Source organism: Oncorhynchus nerka, linkage group LG15, assembly GCF_034236695.1.
Source record: "Oncorhynchus nerka isolate Pitt River linkage group LG15, Oner_Uvic_2.0, whole genome shotgun sequence".
Lineage (NCBI taxonomy): Eukaryota > Metazoa > Chordata > Actinopteri > Salmoniformes > Salmonidae > Oncorhynchus > Oncorhynchus nerka.
In genome coordinates, this window is record NC_088410.1 from 46740916 (window position 1) to 46759396 (window position 18481).

Below are 18481 nucleotides of genomic sequence, written 5' to 3' on the forward strand. Positions count from 1 at the left end.
TTATAATGTCTGTTTCCAACATTATGACTGTTTTCCTAAATAAGTTACATTCACTTCATGTTTTATTCCCTTGCCACGATACTAATAAGTATAGAGATACTGGTATCGTCCCGGCCCTAATAATAACAACAGGAAGTTATGGTACTAAGAGCGCATTGATTCAATGTGTCATCTCTGCTCGTTCCTGGAATACAGTAGCTATAGTCATCACATTCTGCCAGGTCCTGCTTCGCATATTCAAAAATAGTACTGACGTTACCTGTACTCCTGGCATTTAATTAGGGAAAAAATGAAAAGGTTTGGGAGGGGTCGTATTTAAAATGTGTGCTGCCTTGACTGACAGTGGCAATTTCCATAAGGAAGTTGTAATGTGTTTATAAAACAGTTTGAAATACATCAATGTACTGTATCACTGTTCACCACAAAATGCCCCCACACCTTGGCACACGCTAGGCAAGAGCCAGGCCAAAGTGACAACATTACCCTTTGGAGACCTGTTCTCTCTCTATTACTGTACAAGTTGGCTCCATTGACAACAGTGGCACTGGCAACACCTTTTTTATCATCAACATTATTTTAAGCATCAACATTATTTTTGTCATTGTGATTGGCCCACAAATGGTAAAGCTATGTCTGTAGAGAAAGTAACCTTTAAATGGTCTTCAATACTGAACAAAAATATAAACCCAATGTAAGTGTTGGTCCCATGTTTCATGAGCTGAAATAAAATATCCCAGAAATGTTCCATACGCATAAAAAAACGTATTTCTCTAAATTTTGTGCACAAATTTGGTTACATCCCTGTTAGTGAGCATTTCTCCTTTGTCAAGATAATCCATCCACCTGACAGGTGCGGCATATCAAGAAGCTGATCAAACAGCCGGATCATTGCACGGGTGCACCTTGTGCTGGGGACAAGAAAAGGCCACTAAAAAGTGCAATTTTGTCACACAACACAATACCACAGATATCTCAAGTTTTGAGGGAGCATGCAATTGACATGCTGACTGCAGGAATGCCAACCAGAGCTGTTGCTAGATAATTTCATGTTAATTTCTCTACCATAAGCCGCCTCCAACATCGTTTTAGAGAATTTGGTAGTACGTCCACTCCAGCCCAGGACCTCCACATCCGGCTTCTTCACCTGCGGGATCGATTATATTTTTGGTCAGTATAATTTCAAGTTCCACAGTCATGTGTGCAAGTACAAGTACAGTGAAATGCCTTTCTTGCAAGCTGTAAACCCAACAATGCAATGATCAATATCAATGTAGTGCTAAAAATAACATAAGGTAGAACAAAAACACATGAGAAAAAAGAAAAAGAAGAAGTTAACCCACTGTTCCTAGGCCGTCATTGAAAATAAGAATTTGTTCTTAACTGACTTGCCTAGTAAAATAAAGGTAAAAATTGTTCATGGAATGGTTGTTTCTCCACACAAATAACATGTCATTTCTATTAGCAAGACATGAGCAAGTTTTCAAAAAATATTATATTTTGACATGCAGTTATTCAGATCTAGCTTGCCAACTTAGTAGCTGTTGGGTTTATAGGTTATCCCCAGCTACAGTGGTCTACAGTATATAATTCCCGCATGCTTTGCTCTGGCATGGAGAGTGTGAGTGTGTTCATTGTTCACAAGTGGCTTGACATTCAGACATGCCGAGTCTCACACGGGCGTGGAGAGAGAGACACACACATCGTCCGTTTACCTTTTTCCTTGCCACACATACATACATTTCCCTCTATACTCTTCATCTTACAAAAGTAGTATTCAATTGCCTTTATCCTTGGTGGAACTACCATGTAATGCAGAAACAGCATTGTAGACCACAGTGGCTGTCCCTGACCTTTAAATTAACCCTAACCTTAACTAAACCCTTAACCATGACCCTAACCTTAACTAAACCCTTAACCATGACCCTAACCTTAACCTATTTTTAACCAATTCTTAAATTAAATATTGGTTTGCAGGTCAGGAGTGTGCATATAGCATTTCCCCTCCTTGAGCCTGCCGCACACGTTGCTTCCTGCTTATACGGTGTATCTCTATAAAGTCACTCACTCCTGACTCATGTCACAACAGCATCATCAAATTGGATCTAATGCTGCTTAGCCTAATGGGTATATATAGAGCTTCAAGCTCAACAGCCTTATAAATATTGCGATAGCATGCTATTGGTTGATTGGATTGGGATCGGACAAGATTAAGCTATCAGAGCCAGTCCATTCAATGTGATAGCATGAATGCTAAGAAACAAAACATTTTCCCTTAGCCATTCTTTACACTATATCTTATTTAGCATATTACATCAGGACTCCTAGAGTATATACCGTGCACACGCACAAGGCACCTATTCTTAACTCCCCCTCATCCTTGTTGCAGGTGAAGGTTTGGTTGCGTGGCAGTCTTGCTCTGCTGGATTCCTGATGCACCCAGCCTTTCCTCTTCTGTCAGTGTGTGTGTGTGTTGAAGTTAATCCACACTGCAGTTTAGGTGTCACTTTCCTCCCTCTTTTAGAACGTATGCCTTTTGGGTTAATCCAGCCACAGCACGTTGAGTTGTGTCGTTTACAGACATGGGGCACCTGGTTTCAAGTTTGAATGTCATGTGCACAAGTATAGTGAATTGCCTTTGTTGCAAGCTCTAAACCCAACATTGCGGTAATCAATATTACTGTATCACTAAAAATAACATAAGGTAGAACAAAATGACAAAATAAATACAAAATAAGAAATAAGAACACGAGAGAGTAAGAAGCTATATACAGGGTCACTTTCAATACCATATTTACATTGTGCAGGGATACTGGAGTGATAGAGGTACTGTAGATACTGTATGTATAGGGGTAAGGCATCAGGATATATGATAAACAGAGTAGCAGCAGCGTAAATGATGATTGCATGTGAGTGTAGTTAGTATAAATGTGTGTGCATGTTATGTGTGTGTTGGAGTGTCAGTGTGCGTGAGTGTGTAGAGTCCTGTGAGTGTCTACAGAGACAGTCCAAAATACAAAATTTAACACAAGGGTCAAGTCAGATAGCCTGTTGAGCCATTCTGTTATCTATTTAGCAGTCATATAACTGGAATAGAAGCTGTTCAGGAGCCTGTTGGTGTCAGACTTGATGCACTGGTACTGCTTGCCGTGCGGAAGCAGAGTCTTTAACGATTTTCCGGAATTTCCTTTCACATCGCCTGATATAGAGGTCCTGGATGGCAGGGAGCTCGGCCCCAGTGATGTACTGGGCTGTATACACCGCCCTCTGTAGCGCCATGTGATCGAGGCCGGTGCAGTTGCCATACCAAGCAGTGATGCAATCAGTCACAATGCTCTCAATGGTGCAGCTATATAACTTTTTGAGGATTTGAGGGCCCATTCCAAACCTTTTCAACCTCCTGAGGGGGAAGAGGCGCTGTCATGCCTTCTTCATGACTGTACGTGTGTGAGTGGACCATTTTATGTCCTTAGTGATTTGGAGACCGAGGAACTTGAAGTTCTCGAACCGCTCCACTTAAAGGAGCAGTTCTCTCTGTGGGTCTAACCCCAAGAAGTTCTGGAAGACGGTGAAATACCTTGAGAATAAACCCTCCTCCTCACAGCTGCCCATGTCACTTAATGTTGATAATCTGGTAGTGACTGTGGCTGAGCTCATTTATCAACACTTCATTAAGTCAGGATTCCTATTTGACTCTGCCACGTCTACTTGCCCGTCCAACACTTCCTCATCTCCCAGCCCTTCTAATGCGACTAACCCTGATGCTCCTCCCTCTTTTTCCCCTGACCCGCTAAACAGCTTCTCCCTTCAGGCGGTCTCTGAGTCTGATTTGCTAAAGGAGCTCCTTAAAAGTTGACCACCAAAAAAAACATCTGGGTCTGATGGTTTAGATCCTTTCTTCTTTAAGTTTGCTGCCCCTATCATCGCCGAGCCTATCGCTGACCTTTTTAATCTGCCTCTCCTCTCTGGGGAGGTTCCCAGTGCTTGGAAGGCAGCCACGTTGCGTTCCTTATTTAAAAGGGAGATCAAGCTGATCCTAACCTTTATAGTCCTATTTCTATTTTGCCCTGTTTGTCAAAAGTATTTGAGAAACTTGTCAATAATCAACTGACTTGCTTTCTTGATGTCTATACCACTGCACTTGACTCTAAGCAATATTGCTGCTATATTTATTGACATGGCCAAAGCTTTCTCTGCTCTTAACCTTGTTCTGAACACCTCCAAAGCAAAGGTCATGGGGTTCGGGAAGAAGAATGTCTCTTGCCCTTCATGCTCTCGTCGGTGCCTAACAATGTTTGCACCATGTTTGTATTGCTACCATGTTGTGTTGCTGCCATGTTGTGTTGTTGTCATGTGTTGCTACAATTGTTTTGTTTCTACCATTGTTGTGTTGTCTTACGTCTCTCTTTATCTAATGTTGTGGTGCTTCTTTTGTCGTGATGTGTGTTTTGTCCTACTTTTAAAAATGGTTTTATCCCAGCCCTCATACTCACAGGAGGCCTTTTGCCTTGGTAGGCCATCATTGTAAATAAGAATGTTATCTTAATTGACTTGCCTAGTTAACTTCTTGCGTCGAGCCATCCCGGATCCGGTATCGTGACTACAGCCTCAAGCTCATTACCATAACGCAACGTTAACTATTCATGAAAATCGCAAATGAAATGAAATGAATCTATTTGCTCTCAAGCTTAGCCTTTTGTTAACAACACTGTCATCTCAGATTTTCAAAATATGCTTCTCAACCATTGCAAAACAAGCATTTGTGTAACAGTATTGATAGCTAATGTAGCATTTAGCGTAGCATTTAGCGTTAGCATTCAGCAGGCAACATTTTCCACAAAAACCAGAAAAAGCATTCAAATAAAATAATTTACCTTTTAAGAACTTCGGATGTTTTCAATGAGGAGACTCTCAGATAGCAAATGTTCAGTTTTTCCTGAAAGATTATTTGTTTAGGACAAATCGCTCCGTTTTCTGCGTCATGTTTAGCTACGGAAAAAAATCTGTATCCAGAATTGTGTAAATCTATCCGCAAGCTCATTAGCATAACACAACGTTAACTATTCATGAAAATCGCAAATGAAATGAAATTAATCTATTTGCTCTCAAGCTTAGCCTTTTGTTAACAACACTGTCATCTCATATTTTCAAAATATGCTTTTGAACCATAGCTAAACAAACATTTGTGTAATATTATTGATAGCCTAGCATTGCATTAAGCCTAGCATTCAGCATGCAACATTTTCCACAAAAACCAGAAAAGAATTCAAATAAAATAATTTACCTTTGAAGAACTTCGGATGTTTTCAATGAGGAGACTCTCAGATAGCAAATGTTCAGTTTTTCCTGAAAGATTATTTGTTTAGGACAAATCGCTCCGTTTTGTTCATCACATTTGGGGAGGGAAAAAAATAAATATATATATTAAGTCATTAAAACGCAAACTTTTTTCCAAATTAACTCCATAATATCGACAGAAACATGGCAAACCGATGTTTAGAATCAAGCCTCACGGTGTTTTTCACATATCTATCGACGATAAAATCCATCGTGGCAGTTTACTTTCGCTTCTGAAGAAATGGAACGCGCATGGACCTACAGATTACGCACACAGGACACCGGGCGGGACACCAGGTAAATGTAGTCTCTTATGGTCAATTTTCCAATGATATGCCTACAAACACGTCACAATGCTGCAGACACCTCGGGGAATAGACAGAAACCGCAGGCTCATTCCTGGCGCATTCACAGCCATATAAGGAGACATTGGAACACAGCGCCTTCAGAATCTGGGGCATTTCCTGTATGAAACTTCATCTTGGTTTCGCCTGTTGCATTAGTTCTGGGGCACTCACAGATAATATCTTTGCAGTTTTGGAGACGTCAGAGTTTTGTCTTTCCAAGGCTGTCAATTCCATGCATAGTCGAGCATCTTTTCGTGACAAAATATTGCGCTTAAAACGGGCACGTCTTTTTATCCAATAATGACATAGCGCCCCCATAGGTTGAACAGGTTAAATAAAGGTTAAATACAAAATAAAATAAATAAACGTACCACAATGTATATTTATATTTTCTCTGTGTGATGTCTCTCCTCTCTGGGGAGGTTCCCAGTGCTTAGAATGCAGCCACGTTGCGTCCTTTATTTAAAGAGGGAGCTCAAGCTGATCCTAACAGTTATAGGACAATTTCTATCTTAAAGTTACCTCTTAAAACAGATGAAATGCATAGTCATTTGCTTCGGGTTAGTCTCACCTTACCATACTCCCATACTCCTGAAATTGAGGCTAACGTTGGGTCAACACACAGATGCCACTTAAAATTGTGATGCCAAGTCTTAAACCAGTTCTCTTCCATTAAAGAATATCAATTATAAATTCTCCCAGTAAAGAAAAAACGGACAAAATATCGAAAATGCTCGTTTTGCCAAGTGTCAAACACTGCATGTCTCAGCTGGTCTTTTATGCCGTAAAATCACATCTCAAGTTTTGCAGTCAATTGTAAAGTGGAATAAGAAAATCCAGGCGATACAAATGTATACAGTGATACACATTTATGACGGTCGTAACTTTGCAGGTAGAAAGTCTCCTCAATTCCATTTTGACAGGTTTGAGAAGTGCCTCCGTGTAGCTTTACCCGAGAGTTGAAACATGTCGGACCACTGTCAGAAGAGGCCCTCTCTTTCTCTTTGAACTGGACAGAGACTGACTGCTTTTACGGCCTTAACAGGGCTGAGTTGGTATTGACTTGAACAGCGGAGGTCGTTAAAGCAGAGGATAATATATTCAAATCGGGTATACTGAAAGCAGGTGGACAGGTCTTACGAGCTGGGAATGACTGTGTAAAATGTCATCTGTGTATATGTAGCCCCATACCTTTTTTCAATGTCTTGATGCAAGGACTAAGAACACACCAGGTGGCCTTTACACCTCTAGAAGAGAAGTGTTTCCTGAAAATGTTATGGCATGGTTACAGTATGTGCTTCAGCTGTTTGCAATGTCCTTAAACTTAACATAAACACTGTCTTGCGTTTGCCAAAAGAGCTGAACATATAGAAACATACGGGATGACTGTATAAACATCTTTTCTGAATGTTGATGTCCTCTTGAAGTCATGTGCTGATGGATCTCTGGTGTGTAGTGAGTAGACTGCACAAACTGGTTGAATGGTAAAAACTGGTTTAATAAACATTGTTTCCAGGTCATTTGAACAACAACAAAAATGTATATGATGTTGAATTAATGTGGAACTGATTGGGTTTGAAAAAAAGTCATCAACGTAAGGGAATTTCGTCTTTATTTCACACAACATTTAACCTAAATCCAATCACGTGGTAATTTTTGTCGTTGAAGTTGACTGACTGAACTGAACCGAATGTAAAACAAAACTAGACGTTGAAATGACGCCTGTGCCCAGTGGGTAAAACTCAACGGACACTATGAAAGCTTAACCCAAGTTTATTCTTCCCAGAGGATCAATACAGCTGCATTAGACAAATACATTTTCACAGAAGAACTGATATTTAACCCTTCCTCCTAGGCTGAGTCTCCTCCTAAACATCTGAACAGACAACGCATCTCTGTTGCTAGACAGAACCTTTGTGATATCTGTTCTTCCTCACTTCCATTGACCTCTACCCCAAATTCCTCACTCCTCCCCAACTCAAGGCTGTCATGGTGATTGGTACCAGACTGTCTCTTCTCCCAGAGGATCCCTCCCATAGGATTCCTGATGTCTAACAATAACATATCCTGACATAATGTAAACCATTATACGTTACCCTCTCTTCCTCAGTGACATGAATAAGTGTATTTCATATTCTCAGAACCCAACAGTAGTGACTAGTACGAGAATGTTACATTTTTGTGAAGGAGACGCAGGGAGTCAGAAAGCAGGTGCAGCCTGTGGGTTTAATAGGAACGAACATGGACTGAATACAACAACAGGAGTAGCGTCTAAACATGAAAACAGGAAACAATACTACCTAATGGGTGATACAACAGAGTGTTAGATAAAAGGGAAGTAATCAGGTAGTAATAATGTCCAGGTGTGCCTCATGATGGGGCGCAGGTGTGTGTAATGATGGTTGCCAGGTGAGCGTAATGATGGGTTGCCAGGACCGGCGGTTAGTAGACTGGTGATGTTGAGTGCCGTAGCGGGAGGAGACGTGACAATTTTAGACCAAACTACGGTGGTTGGGTCAGTGGACAGTTGGGTACATAGGAAGACTGTATGCCACCAGTTGTAGTCTCTCCAGTCTAAATCTTTCCACCAGACTGGTGTACTGTATGGTGGCTAAGTTGGTCCTGTTGACCTCCTTAGTGTGGGTTGCAGTGTGTGTTTGTGTGTTCCACTCATTTGGTCAGAGTGACACATCAGTTTGTTTTATCCTTTTCATAATTTTATGTTCAATCCCAGTCATATTTAGTTTTTAATTAGATACTGGGAGTCATGCTAATTAATTTAAGTTTTAAGCAAATTATTCTCAGTAGGTGAATGCTCCATTCTTGTACAGTAACATGAAGGAATAAATTGGTGCCATTTATGATGTCGGATTTCTGAAGACGTGCTTGATGGCACTGAAACACAGACAATTATCTCAGCCATGCCCTGTCTGGCTGCACCCTCACCAACCATCCCCTGTCTCGAGAGACCATGTCTGTGACTCTTTGTCTCTCTCAATTCCGATGTGAAGGTTTCTTGTCCACCGACACTGTCTGACAAATGTGACATTTTTTTACCAAACACAGTAAATTGCATGCTTGCACCGCCAACCATTTTGTTTTTATAGAACATCACATGAGCCACAGCATACGAAACAGAGGCTACGACAACAACAGCCTATACAACAACAATCTACATGCCACGTCATGTTTCTTAAAGTAACTTTAATGTAGTCCCAGAGGCTTCCTACCACTGTTTATCCTCCATCTGCTCTCTTGGTTTTCTATGATTGCAAGCAAATTTTCACCCTTTTTCGTCTCATACTTCCTTCCACCTCCTCCTCTGCTCCCATAAAGGAGTGCTGTTTTCAGTAGTGTTGCTGCCTTGTATGTTTAGGAGAGAGCTACAGTAAAAGATACAGTAGTCTGAATGGATGCACAGTCCTTTTTGAGGCCTGGTTTTACATAAAATACCCTCTATTTTCTCTGTGACAACCAGGTGTGCGCACCTGTTTGTTAGTGTGTAATGACCCTCAGGTGTGTAGTAGTGTGTACAGTATGTAAAAAATTACACATGGGTGAGTTTCTCTTTCTGGTCTCCCTATGACTCAACTGTATTTGTGACTTTCTATTAGGCTATATTAAAGTCTCTGATTGTGGTTACATTCATATCTTTACATTTAACATGATTCAATGATTATCTCTCTTGCCCTTTTTTAGGAAGTTGCGCATTTTCACTAACACTAACTAAACTATGGCACGGACGTAAAATACATTTTGCCCTAGTTTCAACTAGGCTGTGTCAGAGTGGTCGCTTATCAAGCATTGGGCTCAACATTAAACAAACATGAAATTTGCATTCAGATTGAAAGTTCAGTAATAACTTGCCATACCTGATGATTTGCCACAATGGCATAACATGGAGTGTGTGGATACCAATTTAGAATGCAGCAGAGATGGCTAGCGGTCTTGAGTGTGTACTATAGGTAATCTGCCTGTACTGACCTAGATATGTGTACCTGTGTGTGTTTTCTCAGCCTCGGCGCAGGGCAGTGGGAGGAGCAGCGGCCAGGGAAAGTCAGGGAGAAGTCCACTCCAGATGCTCTATGACAGTGACCAGGTAAGTCCCGCCCACCACCAGGTAGCCTTCACATCATTGGCTGATGAATTTATAGCTACATGAGTGTTGATGACCACTGAACTTGTTTTGGTCTTGTTTTGTGAGTTTTTCAAGGTGCATTTTTAAAATATTCGGAGCCTTTGCTGTTTACTTGCTGAAAGTTCCGTATAATGTGAGAGTGTTAACCTTATTGGTTGAGGAAAACTGACATTTAATTCTGCTGCTGCTGCGCTCTCTCATTGAATGACAGCAAACGCTTAATTGAAGAATCCCGTCCATATTTCCCACCCCTACTGTTGACCTACTGTATCACCGTGAAGGGTTGTAGACTTCGGCTACCAAACTTCAACTTACCTCATGAAAACATTTTGTGTGCGCGGACAGCCGAAATCTCGAATTAATATATGCGTTTGTATATACAGGTTGTGGTATATTATACAGTATGACATTACGTAGGGACTGTTCCAGAACTAAGACTTGGAGAGAATGTGAGAGAAATTAGCTTGGCTGTTGCCAATTAAATCATACAGGGAGGGTAGTCTGTGGCTCATGCCAAATGACAGAACTGCTTGAGACATTATTTACTTATAATCGCTTGCAGTTTTCTTTTTGTTATTTTGCACTTAGCTTGTCCAAAGTGGAACTCTGTGCTCTTGCTATACTTTGAGGAATTTGAGTTTGAGTTTATGCAGGCAGCAAGCAAAACTGGTGGAAGATTTTAACAAATATTATTCTGATTTGTCTAACTTTAGTTTTGGAACACGAAAGGGTGTAATTACTTTATACTGGAAATGTAACTTAAGCAAAGGTTTTACAATGCATGGAGAGTTGACCTTGCATGCTTAAGTTACCCTTATATGCTGACTACACTGGCCATGCACGTACGTCCGCATGCGCCATCGCAAGCATTTAGATTTTGTTCATCCATACCAGACGTGATCATGACTCGCAGGTAAAAATATTTAAACCAACTGTGAACCAACTATATTAATTGCGGGTCATGTCAAACACACCTGAAATATTCATGGACATTTATCTAGCCTCCATTGCTAACTTATTTGTCCTGGGAGATAAATATTGAGTTGTTATTTTACCAATGTACGATAACCAGAAGATGGTGGCTAGTTGATCAACAGGATTTTCACCCCAGGTCGAGGGCTTTGAAAACAGGGTTAAACTCCAGAATGGAGACCTCTCTCTCACCATTACCTCAGCTGGGCTACTATCAGTGTATCTGCAATAACAACATTTTACAGGATGTAGAACTAGTCGTTTTGGTCCCCAATGTAAAATCTGCTCATGTTGGAGATAACGTGAAGCTTACTTGCCACGGCTCAACTGAAAAACAAACTCCTGACTAGGGTTTGGACACTTTCCGTGGGAATTAACAGGAATTAATGGAAATATATGCAAATTAATATTAATACCATTTAAATGTAAAAGTTTTTAGCATTGGATATATTTACCATATCATATAGAGACAGAAACATAAACCTTTTACCTGATCACAAGTTGACATAATTGCAAATTATTCAATCCTTCCAACAGAAAAAAAATCGAAACAAATTGTTACGAATTAAACTTTAATTAAATGAGTTGACTCTTCACATGGGATGATTTCACTGAACAACAAAAGAAAGGGAATATTGAATGATTCCCAATGATCCATCGCATCTCCCAAAAACGTTTTCAACATACATCTGTAAAATGATAGTCTAGAAACTAAAGCTTTGGTTGTCTTCCTCTCAGGCTTCCATGTCTTCTTCCTGGACCTCCTCAATGTCCACCTTTTGAACATCAGACTCTGAGGCCTCATCTTCACTGTCACTTTACAACCTTGTTGAGGATGGCTTGTTGTCAGGCTCAAAAAGCCTCAAATATGCCCGGATGACCACCAATTTTTCAACCCTTGTATTGGTCAGCCTGTTGCATGCTTTGGTGTGTGTGTTCCCAAACAAGGAACAGTTGCGCTCTGAGGCGGCTGATGTTGGTGGGATTTGAAGGATGATGAAGGCAACAGGGTTGAAGAGCCTCAGATCCACAAAGTCCCTTCCACCAGGTGGCTGATGAGATATGTTGGCATGACTACCATATTGCATCTCCATCCCAAAGCCCTTGCTTGGAAGTGTACTTCACCAGAATGCCAAGAACCTTGCCCTCATCCAGGCCAAGGTGGCGAGACACGGTAGTGATGACACCATAGGCCTTATTGATCTCTGCACCAGACAGGATGCTCTTGCCAGCATACTTGGGGTCCAACATGTACGCTGCAGCATGTATGGGCTTCAGGCAGAAGTCTTCACACTTTTTGATGTATTTCAGAACTATAGTTTCCTCTGCATGGAGCAATAGTGTAGTGGGCAGTGCAGTACGGACTTCTTCTCTTACATCTGCAAGCAGAGTCTGAACATCAGACAGGACGGCATTGTCTCTCTCAATCCGTGCAATGGCCTCTGCTATAGGTTTCAGGCTGCTTACTACTCTCTCCCAAAATACATCATCCATGAGGATCATCTTGATGGGGCTGTCCATATCGGCAGACTGTGATATGACCATTTATTGGAGAGACTCCTTCCCCTCCAGGAGACTGTCAAATATGATGACAACACCACCCCAACGGGTGTTGCTGGGCCGCTTCAAAGTGGTGCTCTTATTCTGCTCAGTTTGCTTGGTGAGGTAAGTTGCTGCTATAACTTGATGACCCTTCACATACAGTGCCTTGCGAAAGTATTCGGCCCCCTTGAACTTTGCGACCTTTTGCCACATTTCAGGCTTCAAACATAAAGATATAAAACTGTATTTTTTTTGTGAAGAATCAACAACAAGTGGGACACAATCATGAAGTGGAACGACATTTATTGGATATTTCAAACTTTTTTAACAAATCAAAAACTGAAAAATTGGGCGTGCAAAATTATTCAGCCCCCTTAAGTTAATACTTTGTAGCGCCACATTTTGCTGCGATTACAGCTGTAAGTCGCTTGGGGTAATGTCTCTATCAGTTTTGCACATCGAGAGACTGAATGTTTTTCCCATTCCTCCTTACAAAACAGCTCGAGCTCAGTGAGGTTGGATGGAGAGCATTTGTGAACAGCAGTTTTCAGTTCTTTCCACAGATTCTCGATTGGATTCAGGTCTGGACTTTGACTTGGCCATTCTAACACCTGGATATGTTAATTTTTGAACCATTCCATTGTAGATTTTGCTTTATGTTTTGGATCATTGTCTTGTTGGAAGATAAATCTCCGCCCCAGTCTCAGGTCTCAGACTCATGGTGCTGCCACCACCATGTTTGACAGTGGGGATGGTGTGTTCAGGGTGATGAGATGTGTTGCTTTTACGCCAAACATAACGTTTTGCATTGTTGCCAAAAAGTTCAATTTTGGTTTCATCTGACCAGAGCACCTTCTTCCACATGTTTGGTGTGTCTCCCAGGTGGCTTGTGGCAAACTTTAAACAACACTTTTTATGGATATCTTTAAGAAATGGCTTTCTTCTTGCCACTCTTCCATAAAGGCCAGATTTGTGCAATATACGACTGATTGTTGTCCTATGGACAGAGTCTCCCACCTCAGCTGTAGATCTCTGCAGTTCATCCAGAGTGATCATGGGCCTCTTGGCTGCATCTCTGATCAGTCTTCTCCTTGTATGAGCTGAAAGTTTAGAGGGACAGCCAGGTCTTGGTAGATTTGCAGTGGTCTGATACTCCTTCCATTTCAATATTATCGCTTGCACAGTGCTCCTTGGGATGTTTAAAGCTTGGGAAATCTTTTTGTATCCAAATCCGGCTTTAAACTTCTTCACAACAGTATCTCGGATCTGCCTGGTGTGTTCCTTGTTCTTCATGATGCTCTCTGCGCTTTTAACGGACCATCACAGTGCAGGTGCATTTATACGGAGACTTGATTACACATAGGTGGATTGTATTTATCATCATTAGTCATTTAGGACAACATTGGATCATTCAGAGATCCTCACTGAACTTCTGGAGAGAGTTTGCTGCACTGAAAGTAAAGGGGCTGAATAATTTTGCACGCCCAATTTTTCAGTTTTTGATTTGTTAAAAAAGTTTGAAATATCCAATAAATGTCGGTCCACTTCATGATTGTGTCCCACTTGTTGTTGATTCTTCACAAAAAAATACAGTTTTATATCTTTATGTTTGAAGCCTGAAATGTGGCAAAAGGTTGCAAAGTTCAAGGGGGCCGAATACTTTCGCAAGGCACTGTACCTAACCATTTCCTTGGTTCTCTTGTAGAGTCTATCCATAGTTTTCAGTGCCATGATGTCCTTGAGGAGCAGATTCAATGCATGAGCAGCACAGCCAATGGGTGTGATGTGAGGGTAGAACTCGTCCACTTTAGACCAAGTAGCCTTCATGTTCGCAGTATTGTCTGTCACTAGTGCAAATACCTTCTGTGCTCCAAGGTCATTGATGACTGCCTTCAGCTCATCTGCAATGTAGAGACCGGTGTGTCTGTTGTCCCTTGTGTCTATGCTCTTGTAGAATACTAGTTGAGGGGTGGAGATTAGAGGTCGACCGATTAATCGGAATGGCCGATTAATTAAATCGGTAATCGGCATTTTTGGACACCAATCATTGCACTCCACGAGGAGAATGCGTTGCAGGCTGACTACCTGTTATGCGAGTGCAGCAAGGAGCCACGGTAAGGTGCTAGCTAGCATTAAACGTATCTTATAAAAAACAATCAATCTTAACATAATCACTAGTTAACTACACATGGTTGATGATATTACTAGTTTATCTAGCTTGTCCTGCATTGCATATAATTGATGCGGTGCCTGTTAATTTATCATTGGATCACAGCCTACTTCGCCAAACAGGTGATTTAACAAGCGCATTAGCGAAAAAAGCACTGTCGTTGCACCAATGTGTACCTAACCATAAACATCAACGCCTTTCTTAAAATCAATACACAATTATATATTTTTAAACATGCATATTTAGTTAATATTGCCTGCTAACATGAATTTATTTTATCTAGGGAAATTGTGTCACTCTCTTGCATTCTGTGCAACAGATTCAGGGTATATGCAGCCATTTGGGCTGCCTGGCTCATTGCGAACTGTGTGAAGACAATGTCTTCCTAACAAAGACAGCCAACTTTGCTAAACGGGGGATCATTTACAAATTTGCACCAATGTGTACCTAACCATAAACATCAATGCCTTTCTTAAAATCATTACACAGAAGTATATTTTTTTTAAACCTGCATATTTAGTTAAAAGGAATTAATGTTAGCAGGCAATATTAAACTAGGGAAATTGTGTCACTTCTCTTGAGTTCATTGCACACAGAGTCAGAGCATATGCAACAGTTTGGGCCGCCTGGCTCGTTGCGAACTAATTTGCCAGAATTTTACATAATTATGACAACATTGAAGGTTGTGCAATGTAACAGCAATATTTAGACTTATGGATGCCACCCGTTAGATAAAATACTGAACGGTTCCGTATTTCACTGAAAGAATAAATGTTTTGTTTTCGAAATGATCGTTTCTGGATTTGACCAAGTTAATGACCTAAGGCTCGTAATACTGTGTGTTATTATATTATAATTAAGTCTACGATTTGATAGAGCAGTCTGACTGAGCGGTGGTAGGCAGCAGCAGGCTGTATTGCCAGCAGCTCTTCACAATGCTTCAAACATTGCGCTGTTTGACTTCAAGCCTATCAACTCCCGAGATTAGGCTGGCAATACTAAAGTACCTGTTAGAACATCCAATAGTCAAAGGTATATGAAATATAAATGGTATAGAGAGAAATAGTCCTATAATAACTACAACCTAAAACTTCTTACCTGGGAATATTGAAGACTAATTTTAAAAGAACCACCAGCTTTCATATGTTCTCATGTTCTGAGCAAGGAACTTAAACGTTAGCTTTTTTACATGGAACATATTGCACTTTTACTTTCTTCTCCAACACTTTGTTTTTGCATTATTTAAACCAAATTGAACATGTTTCATTATTTATTTGAGACTAAATTGATTTTATTGATGTATTATATTAAGTTAAAATAAAAGTGTTCATTGTTCATTCAGTATTGTTGTAATTGTCATCATTACAAATATATATATAAAAATCGCCTGATTAATCAGTATTTGCTTTTTTTGGTCCTCCAATAATCAGTATCGGTATCGGCGTTGAAAAATCATAATCAGTCGACCTCTAGTGGAGATGATGTAGTTGATTATTCCTTGCCCATGAACATTCGACCACCCATCAGAGATGATTGCAATACAGTCTGATTTCTCTATGATTTGCTTGACATTCACTTGAACTCTGTTGAACTCTGCATCCAGCAAATGAGTAGATAAAGCATGTCTGGTTGGAGGGGTGTATGCTGGGTGAAGAACATTCAGAAATCTCTTCCAATACACATTGCCTGTGAGCATCAGAGGTGAACCAGTTGCATACACAGCTCGAGCAAGACATTCATCAGCACTTCTCTGACTACGTTCCTCCATTGAGTCAAAAAAAACTTCTGATTCCAGGAGGACCATGAGCTGTTGCTATCGATAAAGATTAGAAAAAAACGAGTTCAAAAACTCAGTGTCTGATTAATAATGTTCACCTCGAATAGAAGTAGAGGGACTTTTGTCAGAGGTTGCTTGTTGTGAGCGCTGAGGTAACTTTATGCACTTGGCCAGATGATTCTGCATCTTTGTTGCATTATTCACATATGATTTGGCGCAGTATTTGGAAATGTACACAGCTTTTCCTTCATTAGCTGCAGTGAAATGTCTCCACACATCAGATAGTGCCCATTGCGTTTTCCTGTAAATATGAGGGAAAAAATGAGTTTAAAAAACCCAAATACAAATCCATGTACATATAAATAGTTAAGCAGTTTGATTAAACAACTCCTTTGTAAGATAAATGTTTTAAAATGAAACAGGTGAATTAACACTCCTCAGTTAGCAGGCTCAAGCAAGCTAAAATCCACATTGTAGCAAAAACTAACTAGCAGAAATTGTTAACAAGTTAGAAATGATTTAAACACACTTTGCTGTAGGCAACTATTTACTAGTTAACAAAAATTCTAGTATGTCATTTAAAATATATTCACCCCACCCAGTATTGTAATCATAACTTACCAGAAAGCCTGTAGTCCTTGGCTCAGACAGTGTAGTAGTGTGGGCTCAATAGCATCTCATTAGTGTACAAGATCTTGAGAATCAGCTGTACATGTGATTGAAGAGTGCACTGTGCATGCAGAGGGTTGCAATTCTATTGAATTGGGGGTAGTTTAATCAAAATATGCCAAAGACCTAGAATTGCCTTATGTGCATCCCACAAAAAGTTATTTTTTTAATGAATTTAAGCCAAATTCCCCAAATTTCAGGGCTTAACTTCCCATGGAGAATTTCCAGAAAATGTACCAGAATGTTTCCGATTCTTTGCAACCCTACCCCTGACAGTGAGGTACAGGTCTATTGGAAAAAGATCAGAAGAATGTTTTGTCTGTCATAGGAGATCATTTTTACCTATGGCCCTAGATTTTAGAACAGGGTATATCTGGGTCAAATATCATAGATACTTACCGACAGGGAGACCTTTCTCTCACCCTTACCGATTTAAACCTTTCTGATCAGGGCAATTACCAGAGGGGAATTCCAGATGCTGTCACCTTCACAGTCACTGTCCCTGTTCAAGAAAAACACTCTGAGGACACAGGAATGTTGCCAATTGGTATCACGTTTAGCACACCTTATCGATCGGACGACAGAAGAAGGCAGAGAGAGTTTGGATGATGATCGTACTGAGGAGGAGCCCCTGAGATCAGGAGAGAACAGAGTTTGAATAGACTTATTTAGGAAAATTCAAGGATGGGGGGGGGGCATGACTTTGAAATAGGCAATTCAAATCTTTAATTCACATGACCTCCAAATTATGATCTCTGAGTTTTTAGTAAGTTATCTATGATTAATCGTTCATCCATGTGGGGTTTTATGCTCCTGAAAATCAATGAGAAGATGGGAGAGGCGGGACTTGCAGCGCGTCATGTGTGTCAAATAGAACCAAGTTGTATTTTAGCGCTTGGCTATGCAGATGCTCGTTCACGCGCATGAGCGGTGTGGGTGAAATGGTTGAATAATATGTATGTGTAAATGTATTTTGCAACGCTTGCACATGCAACGGGGCCGGTGTGGTTTGCGTGTTAGGTTTACGTTGAACCCATTGAATCTACTTGAGGTCAGTCGTAGCCGACAAGGTAAGAGTATGTACCATAAAAATACATATTGCTCCACGAATTCCACTCAGATTGTCATATAAGATAGTCTTTACACTGTTATTGATAATGAATGACATTGATAAGTAATTGCTTACCTGGTGCCAAAAGATAAAGTGATAGTTTTTACTTGATGTTTTACTTGATAACTTCTGCTTGACAAAATTGTGTTTTATAGAGAGATATAACTTCCCAGCTACACAATGAGTGAAGGCTCAGAGTTGGCATCGTTGTAGCCTGCTTGAGTGTGTCCTTGAGCTTTCAGTGTAAACAGTGTCTTCTCAAACCAGCTCACATATGCCACCAGACACAGACACAAACTGAGAGCCTCTGCATTTGGCTGAGTAAATGGAAGGAGTAAACACAGGTTTTGTACAGGAAGGAAGCCAAGTTGAACTGGTTGACCAGTAGTGTTGGTATTGACGGTGTGTCGATGGGAGAGAT

The 18481-nt window shown here is 40.5% G+C and overlaps 1 protein-coding gene across 2 annotated transcripts in view; it reads left to right on the top strand.

The window, feature by feature from the left end:
- Positions 1-18481, top strand: part of LOC115142803 (carbohydrate sulfotransferase 11-like) — a 32273-nt gene that overhangs the window by 10851 nt on the left and 2941 nt on the right. For both annotated transcript variants that reach the window (XM_029682556.2, XM_029682555.2), the window contains exon 2: positions 9698-9780. In XM_029682556.2, the coding sequence (XP_029538416.1) occupies positions 9760-9780 (21 nt within the window). In that variant the 5' untranslated portion in view covers positions 9698-9759. The remainder of the gene's footprint in view (positions 1-9697; positions 9781-18481) is intronic.